The sequence below is a fragment of the Phoxinus phoxinus genome (assembly GCF_949152265.1).
Source record: "Phoxinus phoxinus genome assembly, chromosome: 12".
NCBI lineage: Eukaryota > Metazoa > Chordata > Actinopteri > Cypriniformes > Leuciscidae > Phoxinus > Phoxinus phoxinus.
The window spans coordinates 30107828-30133495 of record NC_136887.1 but is presented as its reverse complement, the minus strand read 5'-3'; the positions used below and the strand labels follow the sequence as shown (position 1 = coordinate 30133495).

The window sequence follows — 25668 nt, the reverse complement described above, 5'->3', positions numbered from 1 at the left end:
ATATAAAATTATTAAATATGTAAGATTCTGCACTGTTAATTTTTTTAATGTAAAATATTAATTTGAAATAACTGTTTTCCATTTTATTATATTTATAAATGTAATTTATTCATGTGATGCAAAGCTGAATTTTCAGCATCATTACTCCAGTCTTCAGTGTCACATGATCCTTCAGAAATCATTCTAATATGCTCAATTGCTTCTGCTTATTATCAGACTTTTTATCAAAACTTTTTTGTTGTGAAAACCGTGATACATACAGGATCTTTAGATTAATAAAAATGTAACAAAGTACAGCATAATCTGAAATATAAATAGTTTGTAACATACATATTTATGTCTCTTTTGATCAATTTAATGCTTGTTGAATAAAAGTTATTTTTTGAACTTTTGTATAAATCTGAAATATAATGACACATGATAAAATGATACCTCGAAAGCAATCCAGTAGAATTGGTCCGTTTTTATCCACACTGTATGTGTTGTGTCTGAGCTCCCTCTAGTGGACAGACACATTACAGTACAGTCAGTTTCGACAACCAAATCACTTATGTTGTTTACAGTAGTTTCCCCCTCCTCTTTCTTTGTCTTTTCTCCCTATCTCTCTCTGTGACACACGCACACACACACAATAAGTCACTATGTTCACTCTCTCCCTGGTACTACAGAGAACAATGGAACAATGCAGCTGTTCTGTGGCCGAGGCTTTACCCCTCAGACAGAGCGCTGTGATGAGCGAGGTGAGACGGTCAACATCCAGCTCCTATCGCCCGAGCTCCAGCTGGAGGATAAAGGTGGGACAAACTTGTTATGATAGACGAGTTTAGAACTTCTAAGATTATATAGAGCTTCGGAAAAAAAAAATAGTTTCTCTCTGTTTTGCGCTTGTTTCTTCTATTGGGAAGGTCTGTCAGACAGCGATACAAATGAATATTTATTTGTTTATCTATCTGTCAATCCTGTCACAATACTTTATGTCAGTTCTACTCGATTACGGAATCAATTCAAAGTGGTCATAAAGTGTAATGGACGTTCAAAGCATGTTGTGACTTGCACCACTAAGATTTAGTAGAAATTAAGGCAGCAATTTAACTTTAAGTGTTGGGAAGTTTATATACAACTTTATTGGGTTGACATTTTTACAACATTTAAAGTTGTGTTTTCAGGAATTCTCAAACTATTCTTAAAAATACTATACATTTTTGCAGTAGGCTAATTGTAATTTATTATTATCCTAGTTAAAAAGTTCAAAGCCAAAATTGTGATAATCTCCAGTTAAAGTGTATGAAGAGTTTGGGTGTTGGTATAAATGTGTGTGTTTAGGGTAGTTTTTACAGTGACAAGCACACTGAGAGGCAGCAGTGACGCAGATTCCCAACTGGGTGGTGATGATGACCATATGGACTGACGTTTGTGCTTTTGTGCTGCTCATAGTGGTCAAGCAGCAATGAGCTTTTGCTCCTGATTTTAGAGCAATCTGTAGGAAAATGCATTGAGGTCAGGTTGGGGCCACAGCCCACTTTTTTTTTCTTTTTTTTTTACTCTCAACCAAAGATAAATGTGTATATCACCAGAAGATATGAATGCTTATGATTACAGTTTTTTAATTGCCTACAGTTTCTCAGTTTCTCTAAACTCTACCACAAAACATACACATGCAACACATCACACATCTCTTGCAAAAGCAATGTATGTACAGCTGTATAAATGAAAGTGTTTTTCAAAATGATTTATCAGAGATTGCACTCAAAGATCTGATAGAACTTTTGGTTGCACTTTATTTTACAGTTTGTGTAAAGAAGTAATATAACATGGGTTAAGGTTAGGTTCAGGGTTAGTACCTAGTTATTACTCAGTTATTGTAATTACTTTAATAAGTACATTGTATATACATGCGGAACAGGACTGTAAAATAAAATGCTACTGAAATTTCAATTACTTTTATGGGATAATTTCAAAAATTTTGTCCAGGTTTTCCATGTGAGAACCTAGTAACTTAACTATATTGGAAACACCATTAAAAAGGTTGAACAATACTTCCGAATTCATTCTGATATTTTAGTTGTGCTTAATGTCAGAAATGTTGGCAATTGGCATACAGTTTTGTATAATGTTTTATCATTATTTCTTAAAAATAAGCAGTGAACGGTTTTAAAATATGATTAAGCTATTATGTGAATAACACAATATTAATATATATATATATATATATTAGTAAAATACAAATACATAAATTTAAAAGCCGAGCTATTCCCGAATGAAAGCAGAGCGGTTTAAACTTCCCGGGTTCCTCCAGCATCCCTTCATTCAGCGCGCGCTCCGCCTCATCCAGCTCGTGCTGTGAATGGACGGCTGCCGTTCTTTTCCGGCTACACCTGCTCAACCCACCAGGAAGTGCTGGGCGATAAATCCTAAAGTAATAATCCCTTTTACCTGGAGCGAGAGGAGCGAACAAACATTATTATGCAGTGTATCCGGGGAAAGCCCTCCGATTAGATTCATGTGATCGACGCGCGCGATTAATGCAGGGTAAAACACACCGTCAACTCCCTGCAAGTTGGGGTTATTGTTTTCCTGCGGTGTAGCGTTTAGTTTTTTTGCGGTCCTAACCTCCGTCCGGCAATGGGATGCTGTGAAAGCGCAGAGGTAAGCGATGCTGGCCGCGACAATACGCGATACGGTGTGTCGAATCTCGAGCGGGTGTGTTGATACATTGTTCCATTGTTTCACGGCTGATCGCATTTGACGGGCCAGTGAAGTGCTGGACTGTCTCTTGCGCTGCATGTAATCCTATTATTATGTCCTATGCGGCCGCACATAGCGATGAATACATTTGACCATGACAGTTATATGTTGATTTCGCCTGTGCATGAAAAGACTAACCGTTAGACCTTTGTCAGCAGCACACTGATGATCTTCATAACACTGTGTAGTGTGTTAGTAAACATGTTTATAGGGACTGCTGTCCTTTACAACAACACTGGTTACACAAAGGTAGTTATAATTGGATATATGACCGATGCTCGTTTTGAGAAATTGATTTTTGAATATATACGTTTTGACAGGTTAGATTTGTAACATTCATATGAAATTACTAATTAACATTTGCAGCGTGTTTAATAGTTATGTAAAGAAGAGATTGACTGATGCCATTTTTTATAATTAATTTTATGTTAATTTTATGTTTAAATATTTTATAACCGATAAGTAGCCGATAAGTAGCCTAATACAGATTTTATTTATTGTTCTATTATTTTATATATATGTATTATTCATTACTAATCTCTGAAGTATAGACAATAATAAGATAATCATAATCAAATAATACAATTATTATTAATAATAAAATAAAAATGGTCTTCCCAGTTTGGTAGTGTTTTTTTTTAAAGACTTACCAAAAGGCATGATTTATTAGTAAACACAATTTCTAAGAACCTAAGAAAAATAAAAACAGTAGTAGACATTCTTAATCTCCTTATGTTTATCTTTAATGTGAAGGCATTTCGTTTGAATCATATGATAATCAGTTTAAGCATGACTGAACATGAAGCACTGTGTTTCTGTATTGCAGAGGACAAAAAGAGAATGGAAACCTTTAGAGGACCGAAGCTGCACGGATCTGCCGTGGTTCCTGTTATTTACATTGTTCCTTGTGGGAATGGTAAATCAACAATTCACTTTATTCATAATTTATATACAATATTATGTTCATCATTATATGCATGTTATGAAGGTGCTTCTGGTCACATGTTCATGTTAGACTTCATGTATTTACATATATGGGTACTAGTGCTGCACAATTCATAATTAAAAGATTGTGATCTCAATTTAAACACCCAATCTAATTCCTAAACCTTTGACATATACAACTTTATAGTTCGGATATAAACACTGATGTCTATGGTAGCGAACGAAATGGAGTAAATCACGTTTTGAAAGTAACTTGACGTTTCAAATACAGATTGCATCAATTACATTTTTACACCAGCAACAAGTGGCTGTTAAAAATGCATTTGTCATTGAATCATTCATTACAAAATGCTGATTCATCCAGTAATGAATCAAGTCTTGATGAGTGACTCATTGAGTCATGCATTCAAACAGATTAAATATGTTTTGAATAGACTTCAGCAATTAACATTTTGTCAGAACCTCAACCTACGTCATTTTGTTTTGGGAGAGTCGTGATCTCTATTTTAAACCAAAAAAACGTTGAATGGTTTAATAGAATAGTTCAACGAGACCGTGTTTTCTCAAGCCACATTTCCAGCTAACATTCTCAAACAGCATTGGTGTGGTTAGAAGCATAGTTACTTGTTTTATGACATGTAAACTTAATAAATCCTTATCTGAAGCAAAATAAGCAAGCTGACATTCAAGTACAATCTGTCTTTCATTTGGAATATACACAAATTTAAATTCCGTCTTTTAGTTTGTCAAGAGATTTAAAGAGCCGTTTTTGAATGGTGCGCATGTGCGTACGTGCTCTGGTACGCAAGAAGGAGTCTATGATTGAAAAAAGAGAATTAGTCCTCAGATGCCATGTCCGTAATTTATAGCAAAAAATCGTACATGAATTAATTCTCAAACAAATCAATTAAAAAAGTTAACCAAAAAATTTGCGACTAGTTGATTTCTTCAGCGATGCATCATACTATGGTAGTTAAGCAGCGAGTTACGTACAGGTACCCCTGATCGGTTAGTCATGGCATTCAACAGTCCGATGTTAATGACAGGTGTCCAGAGCAACACTGTATAATGTGTAATGTTTTAGAGCTGATTCTGGATAAATTGAGAATCACAACTTGTTTTTGGTTAAAATAGAGATCATGATTCTCCCACAATATCTGAATAGACAACTAAAAATCACGTAGTTTACTAAAGGTTCTGACAATGTTAATAGCTGCAGTCTATTTAATAAATGTTAAATTAATTTTAAATTGATTATTTAAAAAAAAGAATCAGGTTGAATGAATGATTCAATGACTCACTCATAAAGACTTCACTTGGTTCATTGCTAGATGAATCAGTGTTTTTTTTATGAATCTCTTGAATTAATAATTCAATGACAAATACAAATTTTAACAGTAACATGTCGCCACCTACTGGTGTAACAATGTAATCGACACAACTCTCTCTGGGTCAGCAGCAGCAAACGCAGATTTGAATGTTTGCTGTGATCGTGCTTGTCAAAGGTTTAATAGACACAGGCAAATTGTTGTCTATTAGGAATAAGATCGTGTGGGTGTTTAATCGAGATTGCAAGCTTTAAACGAATAACATGCAGCTCTACTGTATTTCATGCATTTATTATGATATAAGCAGGACAGTGTACAAGCAGATGGTCATTGTAACAATCAGAAAGATCAATCAGGACTATGATGTGAAGCAGAAGTGGAGTTCAATGTTCCTGGACACCGACTCGACAGTCTTTTTCTTCTCTTATGATAAAACAATAAAATAACTTAAAAATAGAATAAATAACTAAAAGCAATAATTAATGGCAATTAATTAATTTGGTAAATAGCCATAATACAACATTCTACCATACTTATTAATTCAAGATTTTTTTTCAGGATGGCGCTGCATAAATATTTTGTGGCCCAGCTTTTTTGCTTTAAATTAGCTTTTTGATATGTAGGGTTTTGTCACCTTGTGATTTTTCTTTTTTAATTCATCTGGTCTTCACAAACAATTTGTAACATTATGGGAAATTCATTGGGTTTATAGTATGGGAACATTTAGTTTAGCTCTACACGTCCCACATTGGCACTGAACTAGATGTCCTAACCAGTGCAATGCAATAAAGCTATTAACGCAACATCTCTTCCAATGAGTTTTCATCCAAACCAGCCTCGATTAGTCTCACTCGGTTTCTATTTCTGTGGTGTTTTGCAGGGTACCTCCACCCAGTGTGAAATCTCACTGCTTCATAAATCCTGTTCCACATTACTGTATAGTACATCACATATTTTCTGATTGGTTGTGATTGCAAGGATGCTGACTTGTTTTGACCAAAATGAAGAAACTCACAGGAATCTCTTCATTTAGTGGTGAAACTTTTGTAGGTTTTGGCAAAATGTAAATGTTTAGCCTTTGCTGCAAAGGAGCTCTTCCCACATCTTTGCCTGTAGTTTACACGTTCCATGATTCCTGCTAATTCACTCTCATTCCAGTGTGGCATCTGTGGGTTTACCATCGCAACTGGAGGGGCGGCGCGGCTCGTCTTCGGATATGACAGCTACGGGAACACGTGCGGTCAACGCAACGAGCCCATCGAAGGGGTCCGGCTGAGCGGTCTCGACCATATTGACAGAAAGTGAGCCGACTCGCCTTTCATCCCTCTCTCACCTGTTTTGTACACTTATCCCGCACGCACCATCCCCTCCCCATTCTCATCGCACAACCGTTTTTCACTGTCGTAAAGTGGTCAGCAGTGAAATCAGAGCGCTCCAGCTCCTTGCCCTTTGATTATAACATCAATGCAAATGTCAAACGGCTGGCGTTTCACCTCGAGATGGCTGAGGACTATCTGAGCTACACACACAGTGCCTTGAATAATTCAGCACTGGCCCTGAGGACGGGCACTGTCACTGTGTGCAGCCCTTAATGGGTGCTAGCCTGCAGGAAAGACAGGTATTGCAGGCTATTTCATTTGTAGAGGTGTCAAATTACGTTTTTTTTTGGCTCTCCTGTGTGGTTGAACTGAATTGTATGTAGCCTTTTAGAGAAGGGTCTGAGATCTGACTCATCACAAGGCAGAGTGATTCATTTGGTGGACTATTCACTGGCTTGTCAGAGAAGACGTGAAGTTAATAATGGCTTGAAAATGTCTTGCTGGAGCTGTCAGAGCTGTCAGAGAGGCTGTGCTGGCGGAGGGCATGCGGTTTACCTTTGTATTAAAGTCAACATGAAATCAAAATTGACCCTATTTACTTTGTTAGCGCATATTACTAGTCTTGTGGTGAACAATTAATCCGTGCAAGTTAATACACAGAAAAAAAATGGTTTGCCAACGTGGTAATCTTTAATCAAAATCTGAAAAGTTACTTCCGGTCTGGAATGGCGTTCAATCCAATGAAAGTCAATGGGGTCCAATCTCACTAACCCCAAACTTTAGGAAAACCAAGTTGCAAAAAGTGCTTGTTTTATCATAACTATACCCATTAACATATGTCTTGCCATGTTTACATATTCAGACACTTGACCCGACATGATGAACAACAGTGTGGACTGTGCTACACTGGAGGTCATTTACATATATATAAGTCTTATGTACAGTCTTTTACTACTGTACTGAAGCACAAATTTACCATGATATGTATGAGATTTAGGAAACATGCTGAGTTCACATACTTGTTTCTCCGAAAAACAATGCTACAGCCAGTTATTCTACTTTGAAATGTGCGTTCCGTGTCGGAACGTCTGTTTTATTTTGGACAAGCGAGTTTCTGCTTCTTTTTCACCTGTGTTTTGATCCGGAGATGCTTTACTCTTTCAGAAGATGCGTAATAGCGCCCCCTACCGTGTAACAGTAAAAACACAGATCGCCGGAAATTTCCGTCAATGGCGGGGAAACAATGCGTCATAAATAATGGAAGATTCCGTAAATGGCGGGAAAGAGCCACTGTGTTTCCACACACTATACTTGAGTGCTAGACAGTTGGGACAGCACAATAAGCCGACTTCTGAGATAAGAACAACGTATTAGGCCTGTAAAATATATAATTTTCATGTAAACAACAGGGGAAACGAAAATAACCACTGAACCTAATCTAACCCAAAGCTTGCTGCACAAAAACTGCTGATAACCTTTACAGCATGCAATACACACAATGAAATACATGAGAGGAAAAGATGGACAATAACCCCATTAAACAGAGATGGATAAAGTGAGGGATCGTGGGTAGTGGGAGCGGCCTGCTGGATCATGGTATTAGAAGCTGAGAAAGTAAAACTAAGCTAAGTGCATTAACCAGATGAACTTTGCTCAGCTAACAACATTAGCTTGCTAACTCAGTCTGCCTCCTGACACACACATAGTTACATCCCAAGCATGTGCTTTATCCAGTACAGCAATGGTCTTTCTAGTAGTAGGGGTGTTTGATGGGTATTTAAAAAAAAAAAAACGTTTTTTGAGAACCATTGGCCTAAGGTGTTCATAATTCATCTGGAAACTGCAGTGAATTGTATGTTTAGCTGTGTTAGGTAGAGGCACGTATTTCCAATGAGCCCAGGTTGGCGATGTGTGTCTGTCTGTATAAAGAGAGAATGATATGGAGGGTATGTAGTGCTGCTCAGGGGTCTAGTTCTGTATTTTGAGCCAGAGATAAATTACATATCATGTCTCATGTTCACCAAGGCTGCAATAAAAACAGTAATATGGTAAAATATTACAATTTAAAATAACCTTTTTGTATTTTAATGTATTTTAAAATATAATTAATTTTTCAGCATCATAACTCTGGTCTTCAGTGTCACATGATCCTTCAGAAATAATTTTAATATGCTGATTTGCTGCTCAAGAAACATTTCTTATTATTATCATCATCACTGTTGAAAATAGTTACGATTTTTGTGGAAACCATGATACATTTTTCTTTGCTGAATAGAACGTTTAAAATAACAGCATTTATTTTAAATAGAAATGTCTTTACTGTCACTTTTGATCAATTAAAAATATTTTCAAATAGAAAACAGTTATTTCAAGTTGTAATAATATTTCATCTGTTTTCTGCTGTATTTTTGATCAAATCAATGCAACTTTGGTAAGCATAAAAGACTTCTTTGAAAAACATTTAAAAAATCTTACCTACTTCAAACTTTTGGGGTAGTGTATGTCTATGTAGTAAATTAAGCCTTTATTATAAAACAAGAAATTCCAGTTTTTCATGATGTGTCCCTGTAACTTTCCAGAAAAAAACCTATAACATTAATTCGGTCTCCATCTATAATCCTATATTGTAAAATATTAACCTGTTCTAGATGGCTGAAGTTGTAGTTTGCATATCTGAATGCTATTCCTGTCAAATCTTTTCACATTGACTTCCCCGAGGACAGGTCTCCGTACAGTAAACCTCTCCTGTGGCCAGGCCGTTTCGACAGGATCTGTGCTAATGCTGAAGTGCTCTTTCCTCAAGCGCGTGCATCCCCTGCTACTGACAGTCTGTTTTTGTGCTGAGCACACAAGACAATGGGTCCCTCGTCCCCGCGTGGGCACCGTGCCCGCTTCACACCACAGGAAAAAGATGAAGTAAAGCCACAGCCACAGAGGAGGCTTGGCTCATAAACAAGCTCTCAGTTCCCCTCTGCCAAAAAACTGAGCTGAACGGTCCTGTGACGAAACATATCTGCTGTTCAGAGTTGATCTTTATCGCACAATGCTCTGTTTTAAGTCCCACTGCGGTATCAGACTCCATGAAATAAACATCTTGTTTTGGTATTTCATTTGTCCTCAGATTTGAGGTTAAGTACTTTTCCTGTCTTGAAAAATGAGACTTTGTTGTTGTTTTATTCACAGATTCGTCTTTTTCCTGGATCCATGCAACATAGACATCATTCAGAGGAAGATTAAGTCCATGGCGCTGTGCGTGTCACAGTGTCCTACCGAGGAACTGGCGACTTACTACGACCTCAAGAGGTTTGCCATGATGAATGGTGAGTTGATCAGCCAGTTAGCTATTGTGGGCACGTAACGTCATCGTCACAGATATAATGCCAGGACATCTACCCATGGGAAAGACAAAGGCGATCCTTATATAAACTGTATGGTCATGACCCCCAGTGTGTGTCTTTTCACATTCTTCTTTTCTCAGGGGCTCCAACAAGAGCAACACACACACACACACACCACACACACATAGATATAGACATATGTTCCTGTCAGGCATAGCCAGTAAGACCCGGTTGACAAAGATTCCACTGACCCATCTTGCTGTAGGGTCTCTGTTGTTACCAGCCCAGTCTTGCTGTCTGTAGGGTTTGACACGTTCCATCTGACACCAAGCGGGAATATGAATGACATCATTGTTTCCCACACAGAGACATGGACTCTCTGTGTTTTCTGTGGGACAGTTCATTATGTATTTGGAGTTCACGTTCATATTAAATGCGTAGTGAGTTAACTGACTTAATTAGTGACCTTAATATCTCCTCTCGCATTCCTGCTGAAAACCAGCTAAACCAGTTTCTGATGATGCTGATATCAGTGTTATTTTAGTACTTTTTATATACTGTTATAGCACATATAATTTTTTTAATTGTATTTTATTTATATACTTTTCACTTTTTTGTAATATTTCCTTGCTGAATAAAAGTATTAATTTCTTTCAAAAAAGAAAAAGAAAATCTTATTGACCCCAAACTTTTGAATAGTATGTGTTACATTTATGATATTTTATTTAAAAAAATATGTAATTTTTTTTTTTTTTTGCCTGACCATGTTGGTCAACCTGATTAAAGCTAGTTGACTATTTTGATTTGAGCTAGTTGGGTCACCTAGTGAAGCTTGCTTCCTCTTATTGAGAGTAATCTCAACTTATTGTCCACCTTAAAGGTATCGTCCACCCCAAAATAAAGATTCTGTCATTATTTACTCACCCTCAAGTTGTTCTAAAAAATGAACGGAAGTCATTGGGGGCCAGGAACTGTTTGGCTACCAACATTCTTCAAAATATCTTCTCTTGTGCTCAACAGAACTAAGAAATTCATATAGGTTTAGAACAACTTGTGGGTGAGTAAATTACCATTTTTATTCTTGGGTGAACCATCCCTATAAGTTAGCATGAGCTAGCATTATACGGGTGAGGTTGTGTGTATAATGCATCTTTTTGTTCTCTTTTAGGATCTGAGCTTTGTTCGTATGAGTTACCCGGTCACAAGTACCCACAACTTCCCGAGCGCTTTGAAAAGTGTCCCAAACTTCCAGTACCAGAGAGGTATGAAACAAACTCTTGACAAACGAACTCTCCCTATAAAGCGCAGCTCTTTTCCCCCTTGATCTGTCCTCTATCCTCTGGCCTTTTCTATCTCTGCAGCAAAGCTCTTCCAGTGTTTAACCGCTGCACGCCTGTGGATATCTCCTGCTATGCTAAGTTTGCTGAAGCGGTGGTCACGTTTGTCAGTGATAACAGCATGTTAAACAGGCTGATTGCCGGGGTGGCGGCCAGCAAAGAGATCATTGTTGGGCTGTGTCTGCTGGCGTTAGGTAAACGTCTTCTCTTTCTGGCTGTTGCTGCTGAGATTACATTTTCTTAATGTTTTTATCTGTAAAATGAGTTGAAATGGATAATTACGGTCCCTGACATCTAAATAAAATCAAGGATACTATACTATTATGCATTAACAAACAATAAGGGTCACTATTGTAATTATTGCAGTGTTCTGAGCCACTATCAGATGAAGTATTCTGTCACCCTTTAAGATAACACGAAACAACATTTGCAACACTTTTAAATTCCATAATGCAATGTTTTTAGATGAAGAATATCTTAATCTGATTGTGTTCCTCTAACGGCTGATCCTGTTTTGTGCATGCTGCAGTTTTGTCTATGATCCTCATGGTGATCATTCGTTACATCTCTGCTGTCCTGGTTTGGATCCTCACTGCAATGGTGGTTCTGGGTTCTTTGGGCAAGTCTGCTTTCTCTGATCTTTTCTCACCTCCTGAGCTGAAAATAACGTTCTTTCTTTCTTCATTTGCACGTACTATTCCTGAGTGCAAAATGCCACAAAAGCGCAATCTGATTAATTAAACAGTTTAGCCAGTCGTCAAGGATACTAGGGATGCACAATACATTTGGGACCATATGAGCATCACCCAAAGTTAGCAGTTTTTCTTTTTAATAATCACGTCGGTCAAATATTTTATTTTATTTCATTTCATTTGACTATTACTTGGTTATATTTAAATTTGTTCTATTTTATTTTGTTATATATAGTTTTTTTTCTTTTATAATTTTGTTATATTTTTACATTTAATATTGATATTTTACATTGTTCTTATCTATTGTATTTTGTTTAGATTTTTATTGTATTGTTTTATTATATAATTTTACTTTTGTTACATTTTAATTTGTTTTATTTTATTTTGTTATTGTCTTTTTTATTATAATAAATAAATATATATATATATATATATATATATATATATATATATATTATTATTATTTTTTTGGTTTTGTTTTTAGTTATTTTTCTCAAACAATATATTCTTTGCCGGTTTCAAAAGTACTATTATCTAAATCTATTATAAGTACAGTTATCCATCTTAATACTGTAATTTACTTATAATTCTTATAGTTTGTGATGTCTGATTTTACTTCTATCTCCAAAATTTAGTGCGAGTTGTATTTTTGCTTGAGGTACAGACTAAACGGTATAGATTTATAATATCACTCTCCATATGATCATATTGACTGTCAGCCAAAATTATTATTATGTATCTGTTCCAAAAGGATGCACAGTTATCTAGTCCCAACTCCCAAACAAAGGTGTATCGCCATTATCACGGTGTGTTTTATTCTAGGCTTCGACCTGTTTTTGCAGTGTTGAATGTGAATTTGGCATGCGTTCTTTCTCAGGAGGCACCAGCGTTCTGTGGTGGTTATATATAGACTACAGAATGACGATGAACGAGACCATGTCTAAGCCGGATCTGAGGGAAATTGAAGAACCCAACGGTGGCATGAAACCCACCAAAGACCACGCTCAAGGACTGCTCATCTACGCAGTTTCAGCAACTGTGTTCACTGTAAGCTCTCCAAGAAATGAGGATATGAAATATGGCTGGTGTTTTTGTCTGTGTCATGTAACATTTCCCTGTTTCTGCTCCTGCAGGGAATATTGTTGCTTCTGATGTTGTTTATGAGGAAGAGGGTTGCCCTGACCATCGCCCTGTTCCACGTGGCAGGAAAAGTGTTTATCCACCTGCCACTGTTGGCACTGCAGCCCTTCTGCACCTTCCTCGCTCTTTCGCTTTTTTGGGTTTACTGGATCATGGTCCTCCTCTTTCTCGGCACCACTGGTGAGATGAAGATTTTAAAGGGATATTTCACTGAAAAAGTCTTTTAACTACCCTTATTTTGCTCCTAAATTTATTTTACATGCTTCTTTCTTCCATCAATTTTATCACAGAGAGCTTTCAGTGTTTAGGGAAAAAGCGTCATTAATATTGTTTTAACTTTTTCATTTTGTTTTCCAAGGAAGAAAGAAAGTAAAATTGGAAATGGAACGATTTGAGGGTGGGCAAATGTTGTCAGACTTCTCGGTTTTGGTTTAAAAGCTAACTTGCAATATACTAACCATTTATTATTGCATTTTTTATTTTGCTCTGCTCTGTTTATTTGTTTTGTTTTTATTATTATTATTTTATTATTATATTTTGTTATATTTTCTTTTGTTGTATTTTATTTTGTTATATTTTGTTGTTTAATTGTTATTTAACTTTTTTATTCTCAAACAATATATTCAAAAGGTTTCAAAAACTAAATCTGATTGCACTTAAACAGATTCCATTTAGTTTCAATTATATTTAAGCTTAAAAACAGATTAAACAGTATAGATTTATACTATCACTCATCATATTATTATACAGGTTATCCCTTTAAAAACTTATTAAAGGGGTGGTTGATTATTTATGATTTAACTTTTCTAACTTTAGTTAGTGTGTAATGTTGCTGTTTGAGCATAAACAACATCTGCAAAGTTACAACGCTCAAAGTTCAAAGCAAAGGGAGATATTTGCTTTTAAAGAAATCTTTTTTTAAGGACTACAACAAACGGCTGGTAGGGACTACACGACATTCCTCCCGGGTTAGTGACATCACCAACCCTAAAATTTACATAAACCCCGCCCCCGGGAACGTGGTTTATAGATTATCATGACCGAATATGCTAATTAATGACTAGAAGATAACCACACATAACAACACCATTCAGAAATGTCCTGTTGCATTCTACATGTTGTCACTTCTTCTTGAGTCTCTCCATCATTGTCTGAATTCGGTTTGAACATAAAAGGCTAAAAGTTTTTGAAATTTTCAGTGCATGTCTGTGTGACTCACACAGTGTGAGGTAAAAGGACACAAGCTGTTGAAGCTCCGCCCTCCGTGCCGGGAGCAGCAGCTCATTTGCATTTAAAGGAACAGACACAAAAACTGCGTTTTTGCTCACCCTCAAAAAGTTACAATTTTAACATGCTATATAAAAAGATCTGTGGGGTATTTTGAACTAAAACTTCAAATACACACTCTGGGGACATAAAATACTTACTTTACATCTTGTGAAAAGGGCATACCTCCCCTTTAATGTGTACTTTGAACTGCAGATATGGAAAATGGCATGCTCATTTAGTTTTAGGATTTGCTTTGCTTTGCTTTTTTTTTGTCAGGACATAATGTATTGTGTAAAAGGCTTAAAATAGTCTTCTGTTCAAGTCATTTTGTACAGATAATGTGGGACATTTACGTACTACTGCACAAATTAGCCGACTTTGCTTGGGCACCCTGTTTTCATTTTGAAGGTGTATTATTATTGCAGAAAGTTCTTTAAAAGCAAAAATCTCTGTCCTGTCCACAGGGAACCCGGAGAAGAATGAGGATACTGGGCTGGTTGAGTTCAGGCTCACAGGAGGCCTGCAGTACATGACCTGGTACCACGCAGTGGGACTGATCTGGATTAGTGAGTTCATCCTGGCCTGTCAGCAGATGACCGTAGCCGGGGCTGTGGTAACCTACTATTTCACAAGGTCTGTATTTTCAGTGGAAAATATTCTCAAATGCCACTGGTCATTTTGCTGTTAAAGGTGCAGCAAGCGATGTCTGAAAAACGTTGTTGAAAGTGGATCGGACCGAGCAGCGCGACACACTTGTAGCCAATCAGCAGTAGGGGGCGTGTCCAATCATGTTGGGGGAGGAGAGAGAGTGAGCAAGAGGGAGATTTGAAGGAAGACTAGAAAGAGAGATGACTGAGAGACATTACAAAAGAGAGGAATATCACTGAAAAATTAAGCTTCTTTAGAAGAAGAGCTTTAGAACCGCTGTAACGCAGTTCAGATGTGGCGGGAAGAAGGAGGCGGGAACCAGCGAATATTTAACAGACTTAAATAATAAATGAACAAATACAAAAACAAAAGTAAAGACACACTTTAAGCCACACATAATAAAACAAAACACAACATAAACTCAGGCCTGTTCCTATCTCGATCTCTACTGTCGTCGCTCCTCCTTTTATGCTTCCGCTCCTCCGTGAGAGATACGAGACCGGTGCGTTGCGCAGGTGTCGCTCATTACCAATCACGTCACCGGCCTCGCGCTGTCCTGCTCGCCACACCCGCGTTATTAGAAAAGCTTTCCAGCGCTGGAGAGACCCCAGCGGGAAGGCCTGAAAACGGACGCCAAGTTTGCAATTTAGCCATTAAAACAGCAACTATTATTTTGTAATACTATATTGGTTTACATGAATAATCTGGGATAAGTCTTAAGTCTATAATTGCATTTGTCTTCGACTAATCCTGCATTCATGGTGTTGTTCTTAAAATAGCTCACAACTATAACCGTGAAAGATGAGTCATTTATTTCATATCCATTCAGGGACAAAACCAAACTCCCGGTGACACCCATCCTGTCATCAGTGCTGCGTCTGGTGCGGTATCACCTGGGCACTGTGGCCAAGGGCTCCTTCATCATCACCCTCGTCAAGATCCCACGCCTCATTCTCATGTACATACACAACCAACTCAAAGGCAAGGTAAGGTCGCAGCTCACTTGACATGTCCTTGGGTTGTTGGATCTAAATTGCAAATCTCTCTTGTTGCAAGAATCTTAACTGACGTCATGCATGTTTATGCTTCTAGCAGGGAGTTTTCATTAGCACAAGAAAGTGCTTATGTTGTGCTTGGGTCAAGCTCCTCTTGACGTCTTGACGGTCGTACAGTCTGACATTAATGACAGCTGAGATCTTACAGTGTGACATGGCTTACAGCGAGGATCATGTTCGTCCAGTCTGACAAGCAACAATCGTAAAGGACGATAATAAACCGCACAGTGCAACTGGCTTTACTATTAGTTAATAGTACCGTTAAAAACAGACGCACGCGAGAAATCTCGTCTGGAGTTTTACATCAACAATCAATGACGCGTTCGGTGATGTGAGCTGCATTACACGCGGGATTGAAATGGTTGCTACAAAGAAATCTCAAATGTTAATTTTGGTCACGGCTTATCTTGAAAAATAAAGACAATTTGACGGCCGTCTTGGGAGAAGCCACACTGCAGGACTGAGTCAAATCGTCTTTGATACTGCCAGAATTCTGTTGAAGATCAAATTTTATCGTAACCGTCATTAATCGGCTGTCGGTGAACATGTCAAACTAACGTTCAAAGACTTCAGATTTTAGCATAGGATCACTGGATTTATTATAATTTTTTTAAATGTCCTGCTTGCACTCGTCCATATAATGCCACTGACTAGCGACCAGCATCAAAAAGACACAAAAGTATCACAAAATGTGACACGTGCTGTATGTTCCAAGTGTTGTGGGGTGTCCGAGTGTTAATTTACTGATAAATCGTGCACAATAAAACCACCTTCAGTAAATATGATCAATTTTCAAATGCAGTCTTGAAGAATACTAGTTATATACTGTATATATATTGTAGAATGGCTTAAACTGAACATTTTCTTTTGCTTTGGCTTTTTGAATCATGAGTCAGATTACTTTTCTTGTCTGAAAATGTTTTTCTAAATACTTACTTTAGTGTTTTGGGCGGGTATCTTTTGAAGTTAATGCTGCAAGCTATTTATTACTGTCCTCTCGGGTTCCACTTTGGTGAACTGTCATTTACTTGATTTATGGCTAGTGATCTTGGGAATATAATGAACTCTAATAGATATCGGCACCAGCTTTATATAGAGGCAGATTTGGAGCATTAAGGTAGTGGCTGACAAATGTGCAACAGACATGCACTGTGGGTAACGTCTGCGCTTGCTCTGATTCTGTCCCATGTTCTGCGGCCCACAGGAAAACGCGTGTGCACGCTGCATGCTGAAGGCCTGTATCTGCTGTCTGTGGTGTCTGGAGAAGTGCCTCAACTATCTGAATCAGGTAGGTCAGCTAATGGATACCGCACATTGAGGTAGAAATTGTCTATGTGGTGTTTTTAATATGCTTTAAGACAAACCATGTGCAAAGTCATTACCATTTCTGAGTATTTTCTCCTTAAAACTGCAGTTAACCAAAGACGGTCTCAAAAGCGCGGTTTGAAATCGCCCCTGTTCTCTACGTCACAAACATGTTGTAACCAATCACGTCAACGTGCTGGCGGGCTTTAGCATATCATTAACTATGATGCAAAGCAGGGGAGTCTCAAGAGAAGCCAGGTTATCCCAGTATTTTTTTCTGTTGATATGAAAATCGGGTGAATTATATATATGATGTATATTACGGTGTTATGATGAACTATATGCCTTGTTCAAAGTGTTTCTAAGGATGCTGATTGTTAGGCCAGTATTTCCACTTGCCATTGTGCAGCGTTTACTACAGTAAAGTTGACCGAGTGGATATCTGAGCTGGTGTGAGTGAGTGGAGGCAGGGACTCATTTGCATATTCATGGTTCCACGTATACTAATCTATTAATTCTTGTCATCTGTCTCTAGAATGCTTATGCGGCGACGGCCATAAACAGCACCAGTTTCTGCACCTCGGCCCGTGATGCCTTCATGATCCTGGTGGAAAACGCTCTTAGGGTGGCGACCATCAACACCGTTGGAGATTTCGTTCTCTTCCTGGGCAAGGTGAAAGACAGATGAGTTTTGATCGTAGTAGTTGAATAACTATAAATGATGCAAGATAAACTGTTTCATTCAGTGGTTTGAGGAGTGCCATTTTCTTTTGTATGTTGACATACTGTACACTAACATTCAAGTTTGGGGTCTGCAAGATTTTTGAAAAAAACATTTTGAGAGAAAACAAAAATCTCATTCTCATGTATTTGATCAAAAATACAGTAAAACATTTACATGTGTTAAATAGGATTACAATTTAAAATAACTTTTTAAAAAATGTTTTTAATATATTTTAAAAGGCAATATATTCCTGTGATAAATTATACAATTTTCTGCATAATTTCTCTAGTCTTCAGTGTCACATGATCCTTCAGAAATCATTCCAAATTTCCGATATGCTGATTTGGTGCTAAAAAAACCCAGTTCTTTTTATTGTCAATTTTAAAAACAGTTGTGCTGCTTAATATTCTTTTTTGTGAAAAGCGTGATACTTCAATGATTTTTTTCATGATTCTTCAATGAATAGAAATCTCAAAAGAACAGCATTTATTTGAATGCCTTTAAAAAAAAAGTATTTACTGTCACTTTTGATCAATTTAATGTATCCTTGCAGAATTAAAGTGTTCATTTCTTTAAAAAAAATCTTACTGACCCCAAACTTTTGAATTGTAGTGTATGTCCTACATCCAGCATAACTCATGAAAATATTTGTAATAATGAGGCCAGATTTAGTTTTAGGTTATATTTCTAATGCATTTTGAATGATTAAATTGCTGCTAAAAGTTTATTTGTCAACTTTTATGACCTCAAACTGACATGAACCAAAAGTCACAAGCTTACAAAATTTAGATCTGCATGAATTCTTCTGGTAGTTCAAGCTGGTTTACCAAGAACGGCTTGATGGTTAAGCAACCCATGCTGTAAACCGAAATCTTTCCAGTAGGATTTCTTTCCTGGTTGTTCTAGCTGCTAATTGAGCGTTTGGATACCATGCAGATCCTGATCGTGTCGTGCACGGCGTTCGCTGGGGTGTTAGCGCTGAACTATCAGAGAGATTACACCGAGTGGGTCCTGCCGCTCATCATTGTGTGTCTGTTCGCGTTCCTGGTGGCGCACTGCTTCCTGTCCATCTTCGAGATCGTAGTGGACGTGCTCTTCCTCTGCTTTGCCATCGACACCAAATACAACAATGGCACACCTGGGAGGGAGTTCTACATGGACAAGGCCCTGATGGTGAGTCGACGGCGCTGAAGAAAAGGTTGCAGATCTCTCCTTCTGTCACCATAAATAGTCTCAGTGTTGAGAGCGCACTTGCCATCTGAGTCACGTTTCTGATTTGTGTTGTAGCTTCGTTCATTCTTTTGAATGCTGGCTCTCTGCTGGCCTGGATACGTTCATATTTTAAGATTCAGATGGTGTCCCAGATATTCTCTCTGGACAACTTTCACCTTTTGTTTTGAAAAAGCTGGTTGATTTTGAAAGGGGAAAAAAACTCACACAAGGCTGGTTTCTTGTGCACTCTTATGAAAGCGTTCACCTTTTCACATAGTCAGCCAAATCGTGTAGCCAACAGCTTTGTGAAATCAAAAGAGAAGGCTTGAGCCTTGAGGTGCTGCACAGAATCACACATGCAAAGTCACTAACCGTAAAGTTTGTAGCCCAGCAACTGACTATGGAACTCCTTTCCTTCTGAGAGCGGCTTCGGTTAAAAACATGCGTTCTGAATTACTGGCATCATTTCAGAACGTTTTCATTTTTGGCGGGAAAGCTGTTTTCCAACTTTACATAAAGGAACTGTGCCCTTGTCTGCTTGAAAATGGTCTTCTGGTGTAAGAAATGTGGAATACTAAATTATCTGTTTATTAAACATAATTTAATAATTTACTTCACAAAATCATCATTCAACATGGTAAAGTGGAAATTATGATTTGTTTTACTGGAATGTAAATGTTTTTTTAGAAGCTGAGCTGGAAAACAACCTTTTCAACCAAGCTTTAAAAAAAAAGTATTGTAAATAAAGCCTTTATTTTTCCCACTTGCATTTGGATAATATTTTCATAATAAAAAGCTTTTTTACAAATAATTTTTAGTTGATCATGCATCCATATGTTTTATAATTAAATTATAATTCATATTATTCTCAGTGTCGATTCTCATTACTGTCATGAAGTAATTTTATTATACATTTATTTATTAATTATCTATCTATCTATCTATCTATCTATCTATCTATCTATCTATCTATCTATCTATCTATCTATCTATCTATCTATCTATCTATCTATCTATCTATCTATCTATCTATCTATCTGTCTATCTATCTGTCTGTCGGCCTGTCTGTCTATCTGGATAGATAGATATTATTTTATTAAAATATATAAAAAGATAGAGGACAGTTATGAGAATTTGGGAATTAAAATGTCTTAATGCTTCTTACATAAATCAAACATGAATTCAGACTGAGAAATGGAACCTAGAGTGAAAAAGCCTTTAGGCGTACGGGACTGTAGTTTGATTTCTTTCTTTCATCTCCTGCAGGAGTTTGTGGAGAACAGCAGGAGGTCAATGGCGATGGAGGAGCGGGGGCGCAGCAAGCGCGCCCGTCCCAAGGAAGAGGTAGAGTTGACGGAGGTTAAGGCCATGGTGAGTGGTGACGAGGGGGAGGCAGGGGCGGAGTGGCAGGAGCTCCAGGAGTTCCACCTGTACTATCTGCTGCTGTGTGTGCTGATGGACTGGGCCCTGACCGAGCACAACCTGGTGCTGTGCCTCACTCAAGACATGATCATCTTCCTGTCTGTCTGCCTGCCCACCTCCACCCTCTTCTTCCTGGTCACACTGCTCCAGAACACACCCGTGGCTGTTGCTGCATGCTGACTAACGCTTCCTCACCTCCTCCTATCATTTCATCCATCTTTCTATGCATCGCACTAACAGAGCATGAGCATCTATTTTTCTATCGGTGGATTATTATTTATTTGTTTTTTCATTCCATTTTTGCCTCTTCTTTTTTTACTGACTGTCTTGAACTCATATGGCAGCTATAAACTGTACTTATATATATATCTGTGGCCTTAAAAACACCATGTTGCTCTTCGGAGGAAAGATCATTGAAACTGCCAGGCTGGAAAAACAAGAGGAGGAGAGGAAGGGAAAGACTTTATCTCTCACATTGATGGTCATATTATGTATGATCTATAATAGAAAAGGATTCTCCACAACTCTTAGTTAGCAATTTAGCTGGTGACACTTAACTCTTGGCTTACTGGATAGACCACTGCAAATCGTGAGTTTAAACACAACTATCAAAATGACTATTGGGTCAGTTTAGTTTGTTTAGTAAGATAATATTGGGACTGAATGTATATGGGTCGTTGACATGAAATGTTAATCCAGGTTCTTTTGTGTGACATGCTATTAAAGATTCTCAAAATCGACTAGTCAATGTGTTGTAGGATGACTAGTTGATGACTTTATGTTTTTCTATTATTATTTGATGTGCAGTTTTCCTGACACTAATTGAGAGATGGTACAGAATATTTATTTTAAAGTGCTTTTTCGGATATTACCTTTTGCGTAGTGTGTAATATAACTGTTTGTGAATGTAAAAGCTCTGCAAAGTGTTAAAGATCAAAGTTATTGTCTCCCAAAAGAAAGAAAAGCAGATTCTGAACTGCCTGTAATTCCAGTCATATTTCCTTCTCGAATTTATGTAGATTTGAAACAAATTTGTATAATTCTTGCCTATGGTTTTCATTGGCTGCCCACCGCAAACCACATCTACTTTGACCTTCAAACATTGTAGTTGTAGGTGACTGGAAGAGTTTGGTGCGTGTTGTCAACAGGTCGAAAAGAAGCTGTTTTCAGCAAATCCACATTCACTTTCATCTGACCAATCAGTGAAGAGTAGTCTCTCGGTAAGGCCGGTTTAGAGAAACTGAATAATTTATCGAACCATCTCACTGTGAGAAAGGAGGTGATGCTGCAATGTATATAATGAGAATTTTTTTTTTTTACTTTTAATTAATTGTATTGTAGGAGACCTCTAAAACAAAATTAGCAGCCTTAAAAAAAAAAAAAAAAAACACTAAAATATAGTTTGTCACTCCATAAGATTATTTAAAGGGATAGTTGGCCCAAAAATGAAAAATGTCTCATGTTGTTCCAAACATGTTCATAGTATGGAAGTCTTTGGCTGGGCAAAAAAAAGAAACAAAAAAGTACATTCATCTTTTTACATGAACTGCAAGAAAAATATGTTTCCTTATAAATGTCCTTATTTAACCCTAAACTCTTGATGTTGAAGAAGTTCATGGCCAATTTAAAAGTTCACATTATTTGTCAACTACCCATATACTCTCTGTGTTCCTGAAACCTGTTGTTATTAATATTGTTTGTGTTTTAGAGGGGAGAATCTGGTTTCAAGACAGCTTTTACCATCCATCATAACGCCCTCTCAATAAGCATGGCTTCTCACACCTGCTTTTTGCATTTTGCAATGCTATTTAATGGCATTCTGCTCCTTGAAAACTGATGAAGTGGACTAACTCCTCCAGATCCAGATCAGATGAATGCTTGTTGGTTTGTTTGGGACTAATGACGTCTTTCTTTCCTGTAGGCTCCCGGGACAAGCTCTGCTTGACCAAAATCAGCCCATGGGACTTTTTAAAGACATTCCAAAATGTTTATTTTTACCAATGTGTAACATGTTTACTATGGTTTCACTCCAGGGAATACAATATTTTAATAAGAAACTGTAAAAAAATGAAATAACAATGTAATGAAGCACTTTATATTGGAGCGCTGCATATTTTAAAAAGCCTGATGCATTTTTCGTAGTGATGTCCTTTTTATAAGACTAAAAAAAAAAAACAGTTGCCATCTAGTGAAACACAGTATTAATAATGTCTAGAATCACTGTTTTTATTGTCAATTTTTTCATAACAAACGTTTCTTTGCGTTTATGAGAAACCCACATACTGCAGTGCAGCACTTGTTTTTTTTATTTCTTTTAATCCAAATACTGAAGCATCTATTCTTTTTATTTCTTAATTTAAAAAAAAAAAAGAGAGAGAAAATGCGTGGTTGTGTTATTTTACTAAAATAACGTTACCATGCTTGAAAATGAAGTCTGAGGGCCTTTCACTTCTGTGTAAAAAGATTGGTTGGTTGCTTTCCCTCCAATGGTGGTGATTTTTAGTTTGTTTCTGAGTTGTGATAAAACTGATCAAAAGGTCAATTTGTCCCGCTGTGTCTGTTAGTACTGGAAGAAACTGGGTTGGGTTACCTTAAACTGGGAGGAAGATGGTAATGGTTTCTAACTACAATCCACAGTTGCTGTAACTATGAGTATGAGTGACATTTACAACAAAAAGCACATACAAAAAACAAATATATTACACAATATGGTGACTTCACCTGGCCAGTTACACTACCAGTCAAAATATATAGATTTTAAATGTTTTTGAAAAGTCTCTTATGCTCACCAATAGCACATTTATTTGAACAAAAAAATAACTTTTTAAGTTCAATGAACAGCATTTTGTAACATCTTAAATGTCTTCACTGTAACTTTTAATCAATTGAATGCATTCTTAATATGCATAAGAGACTAATTTCAAAAACATATTTTTTTTAACGATTCCAAACTTTTGACGGGTAGTGCACGTAGAAATGGTTTGTTAGCTTAACCGCTAATTCAGAGCAATTCAAAGAAATGCAAGGCTACTCCTGTTCGTAAATCAGCAGTGGGGCAATTCTGGTGCTGTAATGTGGCTTGGACATTGTCTTTGGTTGTTAAAGTAACTTGACCTTGCCTCATTTGACTGACATTGAGTGCATGAGTATCTATGATGGTGATCCACAAGCACTGATCTCTCCTTGGGTGCAATTCCTTATCCAACCTGTAGGAGTAAAATGGCACAATGTTGCCTTTTCTACTTTGGCTTTAGCTTTTACATCGTTTTGTAGATTTATCTTTAGAACAAGTCATTTCGGTTGTTCTCTTTTGCTTTGCAACCCACGGAGAGTTTGGTCGCTTTAAGTGAGAGTTCTAGGGGCACCGACTTTCATATCTGCATCAAACTTAAGTCTTCCTACTCGTGTATCTGGAAAGGAATCTTGAGAGGAAAAGTATCCTGAAAGCAAAACGTCATTTTATTTTCTGCTAGACTGTGGGAGAGGAGGAGAGTCACAAAACTTGTATTTTGCCTTAACCAACTGAGTGAATGTCGCCCCCTGCTGGATTACATAGACTCGGAATTGAAACGGTTCATAAGCCTTAAAAAGATCTAGATCTAACCATTCACACTCACAGTAATTGAACTACTAACCCATCGAATGCCAGAACGTGGTAGATGTGGCTGAGGATCTGCAGTCCGTTGTTGTTTTTCTAACAAATGTCAGATTTAGCAAAAATGTCTGTGATGTGTGCAGTATTTGTATGGATGTTTTGAACATGTCATGTTACATATTGATAAATATTGACTGAGGAATAGTTTTTTTTTTCTTTATAATTTTTATTCCATGTTTTCGTGTCTTGCATTGGAGGGAAATGTTGTGAATTGTGTTAAAATGAGGAGTTGTTTTTTTGGGAGGGTTCAGAAATGTACTTATGAGATATTAAGAGCATGAATTAAGAAAAAAAAATCTAGGAGATTTAACATTTGCCACACAAAACTTATGCTGAAAGCATGTTAAATATTGCACTAAGATGGCATACATTAAACACAGAGATGAATTAAAGATATCTGTAAAACATTTAGAGTTCAAATAGCGCATTCAATATAGAGATGTTTCATAAATGTTTCAAGAAAATCTTCTCTGTCAACAAAAATTGTCTTTTTAATTTGCTTGACGTTGCAGTTTCTGGTTACGCAACCAACCCACAGTTTTATCAGGTAACATTAACTTGATGACTGAACAAGAAGGTTGTGATTAAAGATGACCGGTGGAACTTGCCTTTTAGGGTGAATCTCACAAAAACATCACCCCAAATAAAAGAAATGATTTTGCATGAAGAACATTAGAACCATTAAGGTTATTTGTAATTGTGACACTATTTTCATGAGAATTCGGAGGGACAATGTGCTTAATTTTAATTTCTGTAATGCATCTAGATGTTTTCATTTTTTTAAATATTATTTTACAATAAACTTTGATTGAAATCAGCACAAGGGCAGGCATATGTGCCCTTATATGAGGTATACATGCAATTTAGAATACGTGTGTGTGTGTGTGTGTGTGTGTATCCCTTTATGAACTATTTATTTTTTTATTATTTTCATTAATATTTTGACAATTGTGCTTAATTGTCATACAATAATGTCACAATGCAAAAAATGTTTTGTTTATGCAAAAGAAAAAAAAGAAAAAAAGAGAAGGTTTTGTGAGATGCATCTTTTAATTATCAGATCTTATTATTATTTGACTCAAAATTATTGAACTTAGGGATTTAGGCCAGAAAACTGACCTTACACTGGGCATTTACTGCCTGAGAAAGTTTTTTTTTTATGGATACCAGTGTCATAATCACTGGAACATGATCTTTTTGGCCTCAAACATGGTCTTTGGCTCTCCACTTTATATTGCCAAATGTGCACATGGTAATGTAAGCAGTGCACAAACTCTCTCTTCTGCTACCTGGTTGAAAACCAGTTTTTGTTTTTGTTCATAGCCTTTTCCTTTCTTTAAATCACAGAAAGCATCTCAGTAACAGCTGTGACATCGCTAGTCCTGTCAGTGTGTATTAGAAAGAGACAGACGAGCTGTGCTTAGAGGCAAGCTAGTAAAACCCATAACCACACACACACACACACACACGCACACACACACGACCTGCATGCTCCTGACAAGGGATTTTTCTAACTCTTTAAAACAATGAGCCA

At 37.1% G+C, this 25668-nt stretch overlaps 1 protein-coding gene across 7 annotated transcripts; it reads left to right on the top strand.

Moving 5' to 3' along the window:
* Positions 1-625: 625 nt before the first annotated feature.
* Positions 626-25137, top strand: slc44a1b (solute carrier family 44 member 1b). 7 transcript variants are annotated; one of them, XM_079630854.1, is made up of 16 exons: positions 627-794; positions 3572-3661; positions 6177-6319; positions 9521-9657; positions 10844-10937; positions 11037-11206; positions 11542-11631; positions 12582-12751; positions 12838-13024; positions 14578-14746; positions 15591-15747; positions 17021-17104; positions 17657-17794; positions 18782-19018; positions 20324-20401; positions 22401-25137. In XM_079630854.1, exons 1-16 carry the CDS (start codon positions 642-644, stop codon positions 22422-22424), a joined length of 2121 nt encoding a protein of 706 aa, XP_079486980.1. In that variant the 5' UTR covers positions 627-641; the 3' UTR covers positions 22425-25137. The 7 variants fall into 7 exon arrangements, 6 of the variants coding, with proteins under 6 accessions (XP_079486977.1, XP_079486980.1, XP_079486979.1 ...); XM_079630853.1 differs by having other exon boundaries at positions 20324-20428; positions 22401-23018; XR_013799773.1 differs by lacking the exon at positions 627-794 and adding an exon at positions 2334-2646 and having other exon boundaries at positions 20324-21423; positions 21472-22837.
* The last annotated feature ends 531 nt before the right edge of the window (positions 25138-25668 follow it).

What these genes read in the sequence shown, in the direction of transcription:
- slc44a1b (XM_079630851.1), top strand. Translation starts at nt 642, where the DNA reads ATGTTCACTCTCTCCCTGGTACTACAGAGAACAATGGAACAATGCAGC. An exon ending in GGTGGTTCTGGGTTCTTTGG is followed by an intron (nt 11,632 to 12,581) that starts GCAAGTCTGCTT and finishes GTTCTTTCTCAG; the next exon opens with GAGGCACCAGCGTTCTGTGG. An exon ending in CCTCTTTCTCGGCACCACTG is followed by an intron (nt 13,025 to 14,577) that starts GTGAGATGAAGA and finishes TCCTGTCCACAG; the next exon opens with GGAACCCGGAGAAGAATGAG.